Raw genomic sequence first — 12602 nt, 5'->3', positions numbered from 1 at the left:
GTTCTGGGCTGTCGCTTGGCAACTCGCAGCTTCAGCTCCCTCCATAAGTTTTCAATGGGATTAAGGTCTGGTGACTGGCTAGGCCACTCCATGACCCTAATGTGCTTCTTCCTGAGCCACTCCTTTGTTGCCTTGGCTGTATGTTTTGGGTCATTGTTGTGCTGGAAGACCCAGCCACGACCCATTTTTAAGGCCCTGGCGGAGGGAAGGAGGTTGTCACTCAGAATTGTACGGTACATGGCCCCATCCATTCTCCCATTGATGCGGTGAAGTAGTCCTGTGCCCTTAGCAGAGAAACACCCCCAAAACATAACATTTCCACCTCCATGCTTGACAGTGGACAGTGGGGATGGTGTTCTTTGGGTCATAGGCAGCATTTCTCTTCCTCCAAACACGGCGAGTTGAGTTCATGCCAAAGAGCTCAATTTTTGTCTCATCTGACCACAGCACCTTCTCCCAATCACTCTCGGCATCATCCAGGTGTTCACTGGCAAACTTCAGACGGGCCGTCACATGTGCCTTCCGGAGCAGGGGGACCTTGCGGGCACTGCAGGATTGCAATCCGTTATGTCGTAATGTGTTACCAATGGTTTTCGTGGTGACAGTGGTCCCAGCTGCCTTGAGATCATTGACAAGTTCCCCCCTTGTAGTTGTAGGCTGATTTCTAACCTTCCTCATGATCAAGGATACCCCACGAGGTGAGATTTTGCGTGGAGCCCCAGATCTTTGTCGATTGACAGTCATTTTGTACTTCTTCCATTTTCTTACTATGGCACCAACAGTTGTCTCCTTCTCGCCCAGCGTCTTACTGATGGTTTGTAGCCCATTCCAGCCTTGTGCAGGTGTATGATCTTGTCCCTGACATCCTTAGACAGCTCCTTGCTCTTGGCCATTTTGTAGAGGTTAGAGTCTGACTGATTCACTGAGTCTGTGGACAGGTGTCTTTCATACAGGTGACCATTGCCGACAGCTGTCTGTCATGCAGGTAACGAGTTGATTTGGAGCATCTACCTGGTCTGTAGGGGCCAGATCTCTTACTGGTTGGTGGGGGATCAAATACTTATTTCCCTCTGCAGAATGCAAATAAATTCATATACTTTCCACAATGTGATTTTCCGGATTTAATTTGTGATGTGCTATCTCTCACTGTTACCAATAACCTACCCTTCAATTATGGGCTGCTCATGTCTTTGTCAGTGGGCAAACTTACAAAATCAGCAAGGGATCAAATACTTATTTCCCCCACTGTATATCTGCTCTTGGTCCCTCAGCTATATGGTAAGCCATATTGTAGAAAATCTTTAGCATCATCTCTATGTTAGTTGAATGTTCTTATGCATGCTTATTAGGTGTATCATTAGTATTATGCTAACATTATATCTCTGGTACCAGAATTTCTGTGCTGTTAAATGTGTATATTTTTGATAGTTTCACAGTAGTTCTATTATTAGGTTTCCATTGTTTTCAAGTTTACCTCATTTATTGTATTTAGTTTATTCTTGGTTATTTTACTATTGTTATACTGTTAACACAATTGTAAATGTTATATTAAACTGTACCTCCTTAGGTGAATCTTTTATAAAGGTGGTTAATAAATCCCAATAAATAAACCTTGTACTACACCCCTCCCTCTCCCCACCTGCACAGCTGTGCCATGCACCCCTGTTCTCTCATCTGCACTTCTGTGATAGAGAGCAAATCCATGGCAAACAGGTGCTACACACTTAAGGAGAGCAATACTCAGAACAGAGTGACCAGATTTTTTCCCCCCACTCATACATAGGAGAATGGGACATTGTCTTTTGGCTTCCCTTCTGTTCAGCTGCACTAGACCCTGTGGATCTAGCCTCCTGAAAGTTTGCTAGTCTGGCTGAAGATCCGTTACAGAGGCAGCTGAGAAGCCTATCGAGAGCAGATTTCTGATGGAACACTCTGATACATCATTAAAGCGTGGAGATTTAGAATGAATAATGGAATCTCTGCAGCATGGCTCCTCCTCGTTCATCTGCCAGCTGACCTTATACAGTCGATCCTTCTTGCACAGCTCCACACTCTGCTTCCAGCGGTTGTTGCCCTTGTACAGGTAGGCAGCAATCCTGCGGAACTCCATCAGCTCATGCTTCTCCAGTCGCTGCGCCAGGCTGATGTTGTCAAAGTTATCATATGCATCAATGGAAGCCCGCAGGCCCTAGATGGGAGAGAGACCAGCAGTCACCTTCTTGCACAAGTAAAGAAGTGACACTTTTTCAACAGAAACTAGGACTATTTATTTTTCAAGCTCCAACAGAGAAGCACTGGTAAAAATATTCCTGGGAATACTCAGCTAAGCACAGAAGACCAACTCCAACTGTGGGAGTGGAAAGAGCTAAAGGAATGAAATAAAAGTGGGAGGACGACCAAGGATTCCAAAGACTGAAAGGATATATAATAATAAAGATGTTTATTGAGGTATAAAGACTCGACACAACATCGTGTTTCGGCCGTTAGGCCTGCATCAGGAGTCTATAATCAAATTTTGAATACATAAATTATAAAAACAATATAAAAGTAGACAACATATATATACGTTTAAATATTTAAAATTAATTTTATAATTTTAAATATTATATAAAAAAGTATGTATAACAACAAATTAGATGCATTTAAGAATGAATATGAATTTAAACGGATGATTAAATTTTTAAGAAAATAAAACATTTAAATTAATCAAAAAAATAAAATAAAACCTTCCATATTTAAAAATATGTAAAGACAAAAAATGGTGTGCTTGTATAAAAATGATGTACATATAAATAAATAACAATATGTAAATGAATTCTCATGTCTACACAAAGTAAGAAAGCAGTGTGGATTGGATACATTAAACATGGATAACCAAATGCATACCTGGTAGTCTTCCTCTTCCGTCAGAATGTTGTTCAGTGCCTCATTCACACCTTTATTGTTGTGGTTCTGCACAGATCTTAAGTATGGCTTCACTAGTGGCAACTGGTTCACCTAAAGCAGCATATTAGAATGAAATTATGTTACATGCAAGCAGATGGCCAAGGAGCAAATCTCATCACTCACAGGCTTAAGTGTTGAGGAAACCCATTCCAGTGAATATACTCACTGCTCTGAGAGACACAAGAGTTAACAGCCACTCAGAGCATGCTCCTGCATTCCCCTCCCCCCTCAACAGGCATACTATAATTTGAAAACTAGGCCATATGAACCCAGTGTGGGGGAATGCAATTTACAAAGGATATTCTAGTGTCTGGGCACCAGCTAAGCATCTTCAGCACTTACAGAGCACCTGTCCATAAATATATGGTATAGAGCACTGAACCTCACCTTGGAGAAGAAAGCAACTGTTCTACTGTGATCCAGTCTGGGCGATAATACCAGCAGTAGGTCATTGATGAGGAATGGCTTGAAATCTAGGTAGAACTGCAGGGCTTTGTAATACAGCTCCACATTAGCAACCTGTCCAGGAGAGCATGGAAGGGTTAGTCCAGCATAATCTACTGATTCACACTGCAGCTTACTCATGACGAAACAGGTAGAAACTAGAGACTGAGTGCATTTCTCTAACTGCAAAATTGTTAATTTTGAAACACTGTTGCAGTCACAGCACCTTCCCCAGCTGAATTCCTCAACTGCAACCTACCATGTTTTAAAATGTGATTTAAGATCCCAAAGTTTGTATTTTACAGAGTTTGTTATAATAGTAACAAGCTCTGAAAGATTATAAGAAACTGTAGGAAATGTTTCCAGCAAAGAGGTTAGACTGAGAACAGGAGATGGTATGAGCCTATCTAGCTCATTATATGGGCTAAAGCCAGTAGGCTGAGATTGCCACCATTTTCACTCACCCAAAACAATAGGAAACGCTATTGAAAACAACAGCAAAAGATTATAAGAAATGCTTATGCATGGGTCCATCTCTAAAAAGTCAAAAGCTGTTCCAGATGGATAGGCAGTGCCTTAAAAGGTGGAGGACTTTTTTTTTTTAACTTGTTTACAGCTTTTTAATTTCTTTGAAAGCTTCCCATATGTAGATATAAATATCATGAAATAAAATTTGAATATCACTAAAAGAGCTTAAACAATTATTGCTAGCTGGTAGAAACAGCAGTTATAAACTCTATTTTGTGCTCATTTTTAACACTATTCTAATACAATACAGATGGCCAAATTTCAGTGAGGATACCCTGTTTCCTGATGGGTTCATATTAATTGCTGTTGTAATCTACCTGATATAAAAACAGAATATACTGAAATTAAATGGAAGTAAAATTAAACTCCCCTTTCATTGGGGCATATGGAATCATATCTTCACTTCATCCGTCTTGTAGATGTTTACAATTTTAGATACACAAATGTATTATTCTGTTCTGAGCATGTTTCAGGGACAAATCATCTTATAAGTCAAAATAAAAATAAATATTTTGTTTCATGCAGATCTCTTTTGTTTTGGCTATAAGCCCCTAATGCAGTCCATTGGTTTTCTTGTATTTTGTTCTTGTGATGACTGTACCAAAACCGAAAAACTCTTACCTCTTCTATCTGGTCGATAACAACAGCAGCTCATTGTGAACACTATCCACCCCAAAAAGGTTGTTTTATGAGGAATTGTGATATTGAATAAATAAGCATACTTTTTTGCTCCTAGTCATACATCCAAAGGTTATATAATCCTTTCAAGAAAGCCAGTACATTGTTTTAACATTTTAGTGGAACATAACCACAGAGGCATGGTATGGTCAAATTTTCAATATGGTAATACTAGAGCCCAGCTAAGGAACAGGTTCTTTTGAGATCGTCTTCACTGGACCAAACTTGCTTTCCTTGTGCCATCACCATCTAGCTGGATAGGCAGTGTCTGAAAAGGCGGAAGATAAAGGATTTTTTTTGACATGCATATCCCACATTATCCCACGCAAACTGGACCAAACTTGCTTTCCTTGTGCCATCACCATCCAGCTGGAATGGCAGTGTCTGAAAAGATGGAAGATAAAGGATTTTTTTTTTTTTTTTTACATTTATATCCCACATTATTCCAAGCAAACTCGGGGGTTCAATGTGGCTTCTTTTATTCTGTCTCACTGTATTTTCAAATGTAATTCAGTTATATCATGGGAGCAAGTAGATGGATACGTCAAACATTTAACGAAGTTGAGATTAGCATATATACCCAACTGGGCATTTAAAAGTATGTCCTCTAATGATGCCGCAGGTTCAGAAATCATAGCCATAAGTACAGACAGTTACTCAAACATTATCACATGCACATACCAGGACAGGCATCCATACACACTGCAAAAGTAAACTTCTACAGAGTACATCCAAAACATCCAAAATTCTAGACAGCAGATGTACAGATCAATAGGAACCAAAGCAGTCCAAAACAAATAGAAACAACACAGTTTATACCTAATTATTCAACCACCCTTAGGATTCACCTTTGGGTTTAAAAAGCAAAGCCATGTGCATGTAAGAACTAGATAAACAAATTAAAACAAAGTTTAAAGCAAAAGCCCTTAATATGTAATACTTGGTAGCAATAATGAAACAGTGATTGAATATTCACATAGCAAGCAGCCTGAGCCAACAGATTTATTTTCCACTGAACATAATTAACTTTGTATAAACTTGGCGGCTAATAGTGTGCCAAACTAGACAATGTTGGCACATTAAGACCGACTCTGGACAGAATTTCTGCATGAAGGAAGCCCTTCCCTTATTATTCAATACCCCCTGTGAAACAGTAGTAATAAAAAAAAAAAAAAAGCAAATGCATTTGTATAATATACCACTGCATTCCACAAAACAAAAGAAGAAAGTTCCCACACACCATCTTTTTCTTTTGATGTAGGCACAGGAATAAAAAAAAAAATGCTAAATACTCCCAGGTTTCAACCTAATTAATGTTTTGTTTTTTATTGTATTCATACATAGTAAGTCTTATTGTTAAGCACCTGATTCTCATAACATGATGTCTGTTTTGGTGGCCCTTTACTAGCTGAAAACGTCTCTGCATGAATACATGGAATCCCTATAAACAGCCCCTCCAAATGAAAATGATTTACAATTTAGAACTAATTACTACTCTAACCAATGAAACTGATATTTCCTCTGTGTACATTCGTAAGCTGCACAAGCCGGCATGTTTGAAAATATAAGTGAGATCAAATAAAAATGCTACCAACAATAAAGAACATGGAAAGAGCAGCTCAAAGTTTTGCTTCCTTTGTTTTGGGTGAACGGGCATGACAGCTGCGCGGAGAGGGAAAGGAAGACAAATAATTGGCTTCAGCTTTTTAACGTCATGTCATCTCCTGTTCTCAATCTAACGTCTTTGATTTCTAGCTTCCAGTCATATGACTCAGCAGTACAACTCTGGAATATAGCATATCTAAGGTGCAGTTTCTGTCTACATCAGAGCTACCCAAACTATAGGTTTGGACACTAAATGGGGTCACAATCTGGGTGGGTTCTCAATAGGTTAATCTTTATTCTGCATCTGGGGGGGGAGGAGGTGAAGGGGGGGGGGGGGTCATACAATTTTATTTGGCTGCAATCATGCCAACACCGCAGATGCCGATGCTTCAGACCTGGATCCAAAAATTTTCTCTAACTCAGTTCTTTTCTTCATACGAAGACACAGACCACAGTTAGTTCAGGCCCCAAACATTGGAGACACCAAGAATGGGTGTCCTTGCCAGAGATGGTCTTATTGCACTGGCTACAGTGCTTAAAGCCACTAGGAACCATGGATGACATGGAAGGAAAAACAGACGTGGCTAAATCAAAAGACTTGATGGCACCGAAAAAGGAGCAAAGAACCACAGAAAAATAAAGGGAAGATCCTGACTGAAGCTCAGGCCTAAGTGTGGCCTATTGAGCACAGTAAAAAAGAAAGAGAACTTAAAATGGGGAAAAAATAACCTAAAATGTAAGGGAAAGAGAAGAAAAACACACTGAACGAGGTACAGGGCAACAAAAGACCAAAAAAAAAAAAAAAGGAGACCATGAAGGCACAAAAGCAGCTCTGTGAACAACTGAACCGGCAGCTGTGAGAAGCAGAAAAAAAAAACCCCGCGCCCTCTCCTCACTGCAAAAAAGAGAGAGAACTGTGCTCTTGCAGCAGGTGGGAAGGCAGTCACGCGTGCACAGTGGAGTGTGACTCGCTCTGTAAAGCTAGCTTCAAGGTTCAGACCGGGCAACTTGGACTGCATTACCTTGGACTGCTTGTCCTCGAAGAAAGAAAACTTTCCCTGAAGCAACAAATCAGGGAGAACAGGAATTGTCAAGCCCATGGTCAGTGTTTCTGCTTACCTTGGTGATGATGTCTTTAAACTGTCCTTCTTTCCAGGCATCTGTTGGATGACTCATCATGGTGATTACAGCATTATCATACTCCTCATATTTATCATATAGGAAGACCAGCTCACCCCACAGATGTGCCTGATCTGCAGCACGCAGGACCTGTAACACAGCATACAAAAGAGTTAAAAACCTACAACATGTAGTATCCAGAACACAACATATGCCAAGAGCAGACTACAGTACACAGAACATTCACAGCAGGACAATTTATGACTTCTATATCCAGTCAAAAATCAAATAAGTGACCTCTCCTTTTGCTCGTTAACCCATATGCATTTCCTGTTAACACATTCAGATCTTCTCTCTCAGTAATGACACAAATACAATCAGAATGTACTGGCAGTTCCAAAGTTAATGCATCTGCCTTGCTATCACACACACTGTGGGGCGACAAGCAAAAAAGACTGTTGCCCTGAGAGTCTGTTTGGCATACTGCTCTGTGAGGAAGGATGGCCCGGAGACCACTGCTCTGTGCATCAGTCCATAAGTCAACACCATTTGTTGTAGACAGAGAAACACTGAAGAACTGGAAGGGAATGGTCAGCTGTTTTTTTTTTCTTGTGCCTATCTGCTAGCAGGAGGATGTAATCCTGTTTGTTTGGCCTGGTCTAGCATGGATGATAAGCAGTAAGAATTCTTTTTGCAGCTCTTTGCAGAGAAAGCTAACCACTATGTACTGAATTTCCACTCAAAGCCCCAGGTACAGAAGTGGGACAAAAAATATGTACATTTCTAACCTTTGGTATATTAACTCTAGACCAGAAGAGCTCCAGGTGTTCCCTCATTTTCTGGGGTTTGAACTTGGAGTACAGGATAGCAAGTTCGGTAAACATTCCCATGTGAGCACGTTCTAGACCCAGTGCAGCCTCCAGCAGTGAGATTAGCTCCTCGAAATATCCACGGTCCTGGTGAGTCAAAAGCATGAAAATTGCTACAGTCCCATCTCTCAAAACAAATAAAATAACAGACAAGAGATAACTATCACATTAAGACCAAGGCATACTATGTATTTTATACCACTAACTTGAGCAGTGAAAGAAGAGTCATGGTGAGAAACTTAGCTCCAGTTTTTATGATCAAATCTTACCTGGTAATAACTGATGAGCTCTTCCAGCTCGTCAGCATGGATTACTATGTGCAAACCACAGATCTGAGCCAGCCGAAACTCTGTCCCATCCACACAAGCGAAGCACACCTATGAAGAGAGAGAGACATTGAACTTTTGCCTCAATTGCGTTCAATTCTGGTTGCTATATCTCAAAAGAGATATAGTGGAATTAGAAAAGGTTCAAAGAAGAATGAACTCCTCCCATACAAGGAAAGGCTGAGGTTAGGCCTCTTCAGATTGGAAGAGAGACATTTAAGGGGGATATAACCAAGGTCTACAAAATCCTGAGTGCAGTAGAATGGGTAAAAGTGAATTACCATTTCACCCCTTCAAAAAGTACAAAGATCAGGGGGACACTCGCTGAAATTAAATGGCAATATTTTTAAAACAAATAGGAGGAAATATTTTTTTCACTCAAAGAATAGATATAGTGTATCTGTTAGCGGTTAGTGTATCTGGGTTTAAAAAAAGGTTTGGACAAGTTCCTGGAGGAAAAATCCATAGTCTGTTATTGAAATGGACACGGGGGAAGCAACTGCTTGCACTGGGATTGGTAGCATGGAATGTTGCTTCTAATTGGGTTTCTGCCAGGTACTTACCTGGATTGGCCACTGTTGGAAGCAGGATACTGGGCTAGATGGACCATTGGTCTGACCAAGTATGGTTATTCTTAAGTTCTTATAACTCTGTATGGACATCACATCCTAGCACACTCTAAAAGACAAAAAAAAAAAAAAAGAAAGAAAAAGACACCTCAGGGTACCTCCTTCCATGTCCTAGTACTGTTGGCTTTTCGGGCACAATCCACTGCTGCTTGGTACTCTCCCAGATGTACCAACGTAGATGCCAGACGGGCAAAATTTGAGACATTATTGTAGAGCAGCTTAGCTGCATCATACATTCCCTCCTCATAGCAACGATCACCAACCTGTAGATAAAGTGCAAAGAACAAGAAAGAGTGAGCTGGGAGCTCTGAGGTCCAAGTATGCAGGACCTTGTCAGATGGGAGAGGCCACAGTGTGACCCACTGCCTGCAGGGAATGGATATTACAAGACCATGTCAGCTTTGGTTGTGCAAACCAAAAGAGGGTCCAAATCTCCCACAAAGCGCACAAGCAGCCACAAGAAGAGGGGAAGAAACCACAAGAACCAGGGTCCTAATAAAACTATTTTGGTGCTCTTACTATTTGCGGTCTTCAGTCTGGTCCTTTTGGTTTCTTCCACTCTTCTTGTGGTAGCTTTGGTTGTGCGACAGGAAGAGGACACTTTAATGAACTCTTGTACTTTTAATTCTGACACAAAATTACAGCAAAACATTTCATTATTAATGCCAAACTAATTGCTGACCAGCCAGAAAGATTGTGGAAGTATTACCTTCCTGATACAAGCCACAGAATTTAATTCCAGGGTGGGAGTTGAGACAACCAGAGCTGATAATATAAACCATGTGAGCAGCCTCACATCAACATAAGGATGACATGAAATGGAGAATTTAGGTCTTACCTGATAATTTTCTTTCCATTAGTCTTTCCCACTATTCCAGAACCTGTGGGATAGTTGTGTCCATCAACCAGCAGGTACAGATACAGAACTGAAAACTAAGATGGAGACATCTCTCTCTCTTGGCATCCAGTCCAGCTCCTCAGTATTTACATAGACAAGCAGTAAGGAGAAACTCAGAATAAACACAACAACCTTAAACAACTCGCTAACCTAACACTAATCAGAAGAGCAAGCATGTGTGGACCTCTCTCATCTCTGGACAACTTGTAGAAAAACAAAAGTTATGCAGTAAGCACCATGCAAGGTGGCATTCGTCATTTGACCCATTACTTTGAACCAACTAAACACCTCAGAAACCCTGGGTGAAACTTTGGAATAGTGGGAAGGACTAATGGAAAGAAAATTATCAGGTAAGACCTAATTTCTCATTCCATCAGGAAGCTTCCCATTATTCCAGGACCTGTGGTATGTTCAGAAGCAACCCCTAGAGTGGATGGAATCCTGGTGCCATCGCCATGAGGACTTAGGCCACAAAACTGGCTTCCGAGCGTATCCCAACATCCACCCTGTAGTGCTTGGCAGAAGTGTCGTCAACCATTTTGCAGCCTTGCAAATATCCGCTGGAGACGGTAAGGTAGCCTCCGCCCAGGATGTAGCTGTATGTCTCGTAGAATGAGCCTGCTTCCCCACATGCAAATAAGCCAATGTGATAAGTCTCCTTCAGACATCTAGCAATTGTGGGCTTGGAAGCCATGAGGCAAAGCCTCTGCTTACCAAGAAGCATGGTGTATCCGATTTGTGAAACTTATTTGTGCTATGCTGTGTCTTGTAACTCTCCAACACCTTCACAGTTAAAGGGGGATAACAACAAGAAGAAGCTAGATATAATATATCCAAGGAAATACAATACAAATTAAAATTTAAAAGTAACAAATTTACCAGAAATCAATACTATCCGAATTAGATGGTCTAACTATCTAAAGTTACTACCATCTATCTCTAAATATCTTCATGCTCAAAAAGAAAAGCTTTCAATAATTTTCTAAACAAAAAGTAATGTTGACAGTGTTGTAAAAATGACAGTAAAGAATTCCACAATTTTGGCATTTGATAATGGATAGAACAAGACAAAATGTTTGACTGATTTTAATTTACTAACACATGGAAATTAAAGAAGGCATTGATTTCTTGTAACTGAATTACACAGTAAATAAATCAAAGTAAAGAAATCAATTTGATCATAAGAAACAGAACATTACCTGATAAAGTTTTAAAACACAATCACACATACTTTAAAGTGTATGCGTTTCATAATAAGTTATTCAGTAACTACACAAACCTTATTGAATGAAAAAAAGTGCTCAACAAAACAATGCATTTAAAATTTTTAGGATGGAGAAAAAGACCTCAGAGACGGTCTGCAGACTTATCTATTGTAAGAGATTATGGTCTCAACAGACATTAAGATAATCCTTGGTCAAAAACTTTCATACCCTAACTAAACTATTCTCAAGAAGAGTGCTTGAAGCGATAGATCAAGATAAGTGAGATTGAATGCTGGACACTGAACATGCTCTATTAAAATTTTAGGAAAAAGAAAAAAAAAAATGAAAAAATGACTTAAGAAAATAAAGTTTATTAGTTAGGGTATGGAAGTTTTTGACCAATGATTATCTTAATGTCTGTTGAGATCATAATCTCTTACAATAGATAAAAGTCCACAGTCTCTGAGATCTTTTCCTCCATCTTAGAAATTGAAATGCATTATTTTGTTGAGTATTTTTTTCATTCAATAAGGTTTGTGTAGTTACTTAATAACTGGGTAGGTTTTTGAATGAATATTCCTTTTTGATATTTGTGTTTCATAATAGGCAGCCGATGTATCAAGTAATAGTTTTTGACTGAATCATACCGTTTCAGCCCAAAAATGAATCTAATGGCCATATTTTGCATGGTTTGAATCCGATAAAGGGAAGTTTTAGAACAACTGATCAGAGCAACATTATAATAATCAAATTAATGAGAGCCTTGAATCAAATAGATTGAAAATTCTGCAGGAAACAAAACACTTCTTGGAATCACTGTGGATAGAAATTCCATGTGTAAAGGGGGAAAGGATAATGATAGGAGTGTACTACTGTCCGCCTGGCCAGGATGAACAGACGGATGCAGAAATATTAAAGGAAATTAGGGATGCAAACAAACTGAGCAACACAATAATAATGGGTGATTTCAATTACATCGATATTGACTGGGTAAATGTAACATCGGGACACGCTAGGGAGGTAAAATTCCTTGATGAAATCAAGGACAGCTTTATGGAGCAGCTGGTACAGGAACCGACGAGAGAAGGAAAAATTCTAGACCTAGTCCTTAGTGGAGCGCATGATCTGGTGCAGGAGGTAATGGTGCTGGGGCCGCTTGATAACAGTAATCATAATATGATCGGATTTGATATTAGTTTTGAAGTAAGTATACATAGGAAATCAAATACGTTGGCATTTAACTTTAAAAAAGGAGACTATGATAAAATGAGAAGAATGGTGAAAAGAAAAGGAGGAGCGACTGCAAGGGTCAAAAATTTACATCAGGCGTGGATGCTGTTCAAAAACACCATCCT

At 39.7% G+C, this 12602-nt stretch overlaps 1 protein-coding gene across 2 annotated transcripts in view; it reads right to left on the bottom strand.

Moving 5' to 3' along the window:
* CLTCL1 (clathrin heavy chain like 1) overlaps nucleotides 1-12602 on the bottom strand; it is a 181913-nt gene that overhangs the window by 17311 nt on the left and 152000 nt on the right. For both annotated transcript variants that reach the window (XM_030217298.1, XM_030217299.1), the window contains exons 23-29: nucleotides 9243-9407; nucleotides 8459-8566; nucleotides 8109-8276; nucleotides 7321-7470; nucleotides 3334-3465; nucleotides 2887-2997; nucleotides 2018-2188 (exon numbers count right to left, since the gene is read on the bottom strand). In XM_030217298.1, coding sequence (XP_030073158.1) covers nucleotides 2018-2188; nucleotides 2887-2997; nucleotides 3334-3465; nucleotides 7321-7470; nucleotides 8109-8276; nucleotides 8459-8566; nucleotides 9243-9407 — 1005 coding nt within the window. The remainder of the gene's footprint in view (nucleotides 1-2017; nucleotides 2189-2886; nucleotides 2998-3333; nucleotides 3466-7320; nucleotides 7471-8108; nucleotides 8277-8458; nucleotides 8567-9242; nucleotides 9408-12602) is intronic.

This window comes from Microcaecilia unicolor, chromosome 11, assembly GCF_901765095.1.
Source record: "Microcaecilia unicolor chromosome 11, aMicUni1.1, whole genome shotgun sequence".
Lineage (NCBI taxonomy): Eukaryota > Metazoa > Chordata > Amphibia > Gymnophiona > Siphonopidae > Microcaecilia > Microcaecilia unicolor.
The sequence above is the reverse complement of the archived record's forward strand: the minus strand, read 5'-3'. Positions and strand labels throughout refer to the sequence as shown.